The following is a 3025-nucleotide window of genomic DNA, read 5'->3' as shown; positions in this document are numbered from 1 at the left end:
AACCATACTTATCCTATACTTTGATGCCTGAAACTACCTAACACCTCCCAGGACCCCCGGGCGCTTCCTGACGCGTTACCTAGCTTGATGAGGTGCAGCAGCTGCTCGGAGGGCGCGCACACAGACTGGGGCTTGATCTCGCTGATGAGACCGTTGGCGATGCTGATGTAGCCGTCATAGAGCAACTGGCTAATGATCAGCTTGTAGAGCTGCTGGCGGTCCTTCAGGCCCACTTTGGTTCTGTACATCTTGAAGAGGAAGACGATTTCCCTGCCAGCTACAAGAGAACACAGGTGGGTGGGGAAGGGCAGAGGTGCGAGTCCACCTCAGACCGCCCAGGTCTCTGGGGTCAGGCCTGAGGGGCTGAAATCACAGCTACCAGAGCTGCCCAGTGGCTTTACTTCCCTGAGGCCTGGGCTCCTCTGCTGTTTAGGAAGTCACTGAAGCTTAACCAGGATGGCGCATGAAGGGCGCCAAGCACTGAGCCTGAACCACAGAAGGCAGCCAGTCATGCTAGCTGAGAACCACGGCAGACTTTCTCTTCAACTTACCCTTGCCCTTGATTCTCTTCCCACACTGTTGTCACTGCGTGCGGTCAAGTCAATTCTGACTCCCATCAACCCATGACAGAGCAGAACTGTCCCATAGGGTTTTGTGGTTGTCATCTTTACAGGAGCAAACTGCCAGGTCTTCTCTTCCTCGAAGCTAAACAGCTATCTTTTGGTTCTATAACCAAGCATTTAACCACTGTGCCACCAGGGCTCATTCTGCCCAAACTACTTGCCTGCCATTTTAATTCTTTATGGCTATCCCAGGAGCTTCCACGTCTTCTGTTAACAAAACACTGAGTGGTGTTGACAACTGGGGTCAGCTGCTATTCTCCGGAATGGCTAGGGTCTACTGTCAGGCCTGCTCCTAAACCTGACTTGTTAGTGTAATTATATAATTAGATAGTAACCTGAAAGAGGAGGACAAAAAGCCACTGTATTCATGAGAACTCTGGTAGCATAGTGGCTAAGGCACTTGACTGTTAACCAGAAGGCTGGCGGTTCAAACCCACCAGCCACTCCTCGGAAGGAAGGTTGGGCAATCCTACTTCTGTAGTGATACTGCCTCAGAAACCCAAGGAGGGGTCGCTATGAGTCGGGGCTGACTCGATGGCAAACAACAACAAACCCAGTTGGATGCTTTGGGAAGACAAAGATGAATTGTTTAATAAAACATTGTCAAACAAGATATGGCCAAAAAACAATGAAAATGGGGAAATGAGCTGTTACATTATGGGGACTGCAATCAATTTCATGAAACAAAATGTATGAACTGTTGAGTGGAATATGAATTTGCTCTGCAAACTTTCACCCAAATCATAATTAAAAAAAAAAAAGGGGGAGGGAGGAGGGAGAAAAATGTGAAAATCTGTAAGGATTGTGCACTCAGACTGATTTTCAATTAAGTTCTCCCTAAGTCAGGGAAATTACAACAGAAAATGTAGACGTTTATGTAAAAGAGGAACTGTGGAGGTCTTATCCAAGGAGCCTGCGTGGCACAATGCAAAGCACCAGGCTGTTAACCAAAAGGTCTTTCAGTTCAAACCCACCAGCCGCTCTGTGGGAGAAAAGAGATGCTGATTGGATCCCGTAAAGATTGTAACTTAGGAAATCCCATAGGACAGTCCTTCTCTGTCCTGAGCCAGAATTGACGGCACAACAACAGTGGAACTAATTAGATAATGCAGTATCAAAAATCAAGGACAGATCTCAGAAGGCTGCAGGTGCCTGGGGACAGCGAGAAAAAGGAAAAACCGCAGATGACAGTCTTAGAGCCTTGGAGAGAGAAGCGGAGCCGTGAAAGCAGCAGAGATGGAGCGTAAGACCAGCCCTCCTGCTGCTACGCCTTCCAGGGTGACCGTGGAGGAGCTGCGTTCAGGAGAGAGACAGAGCCACCTGCTCACCTACACAGCATCCTCAGAGTCCCTGCGGGACCGACCATCACAGCTACCAGCCACTCGATGTGTACCCCGCTTCCTCTCACTGCCCCCTGTAAACGAGGTCTTGCAAGCTTGTTCTCAGGTGAGGAGGGAATAAAAGTGACTCAAGGTCCTGCAACTAGTGCCTGGAGGATCAGCACTAGAACACCGGTGGTTTGCCTTCACAGCCCGGGTGGTTCCTAACTAACCACAATTTCATGTTTCCTAAAAGCGCAATACTGGCCAGTGTTTTAGACATTTGTTGTTGTCAGTTGCCGCTGCGCTGATTCCAACTCACGGCAAGCCCATGTTAACACAATATATAACGTGCACTGTGTAAAGAACTTGGAGACGTCCCTCATCCAATCTTATTTTAGAGATAAGTGACCTTTAGTGTAACCCAGTACCAAAGCAAACCCACTGCCATTGAGTTGATGCTGACTATAGCAATCCTGGGGTTTGCAAGGCTGTAAAATCTTTTGGAAACAGAATGCTTCACCTTTTGCCTATTGAGCAGCTGGTGGGTTTGAACTGCTGACCTTCTGGTTAGTAGCCCAATGCCTTAAGCACTGCACCACAAGAATGCCTTAACCTTTGGCCTAAAAACTAAACTCACTGCCACTGAGTTGAGTATGGGTTTCCAAGGCGGTAAATCCTTATGGTAGTAGATTGCCCAGTTTTCCTTCTGCGGAGTGGCTGGTGGGTTTGAACTGCCAGCCTTCTGGTTAGCAGTCAAATGCTTTAGGCACTATGCCACCAGAGCTCCTTAAACCTTTGGCCTAAAGAAATTAATGAGCTCACCCAGGATCAAACAGCTTGCCAATGGCAGTGCATAGGTGCCAACCCAGCCTCTTCCATGCTGTGCTCTACTGGTGGCTGTTAGTAACAGTTAACAAATATTAATTTAAGCTCTTCCTACGCACTACTTATGGTACTGCCATGGAGTCGTTTCCAACTCACCGCATTGGGTTTCCAAGGTTGTAGATCTTATGGAAGTAGATCGCCTTGTCTTCCTTCCACTTACCATACTACAGTGTTGTTGTTGTTGTTGTTATGTGC

General features: G+C 48.1%; 1 protein-coding gene across 1 annotated transcript in view; it reads right to left on the bottom strand.

The window, feature by feature from the left end:
- The window catches only part of CSTF1 (cleavage stimulation factor subunit 1), a 9233-nt gene extending 8985 nt beyond the window's left edge, over positions 1–248 (bottom strand). Inside the window, exon 1 of the mRNA XM_007955587.2 lies at positions 80–248. Coding sequence (XP_007953778.1) covers positions 80–248 — 169 coding nt within the window. The remainder of the gene's footprint in view (positions 1–79) is intronic.
- Between the last annotated feature and the right edge of the window lie 2777 nt (positions 249–3025).

This window comes from Orycteropus afer, unplaced genomic scaffold (assembly GCF_000298275.1).
Source record: "Orycteropus afer afer isolate SDZICR_OR568_19922 unplaced genomic scaffold, OryAfe1.0 scaffold00515, whole genome shotgun sequence".
NCBI classification, from domain to species: Eukaryota; Metazoa; Chordata; class Mammalia; order Tubulidentata; family Orycteropodidae; genus Orycteropus; species Orycteropus afer.
The sequence above is the reverse complement of the archived record's forward strand: the minus strand, read 5'-3'. Positions and strand labels throughout refer to the sequence as shown.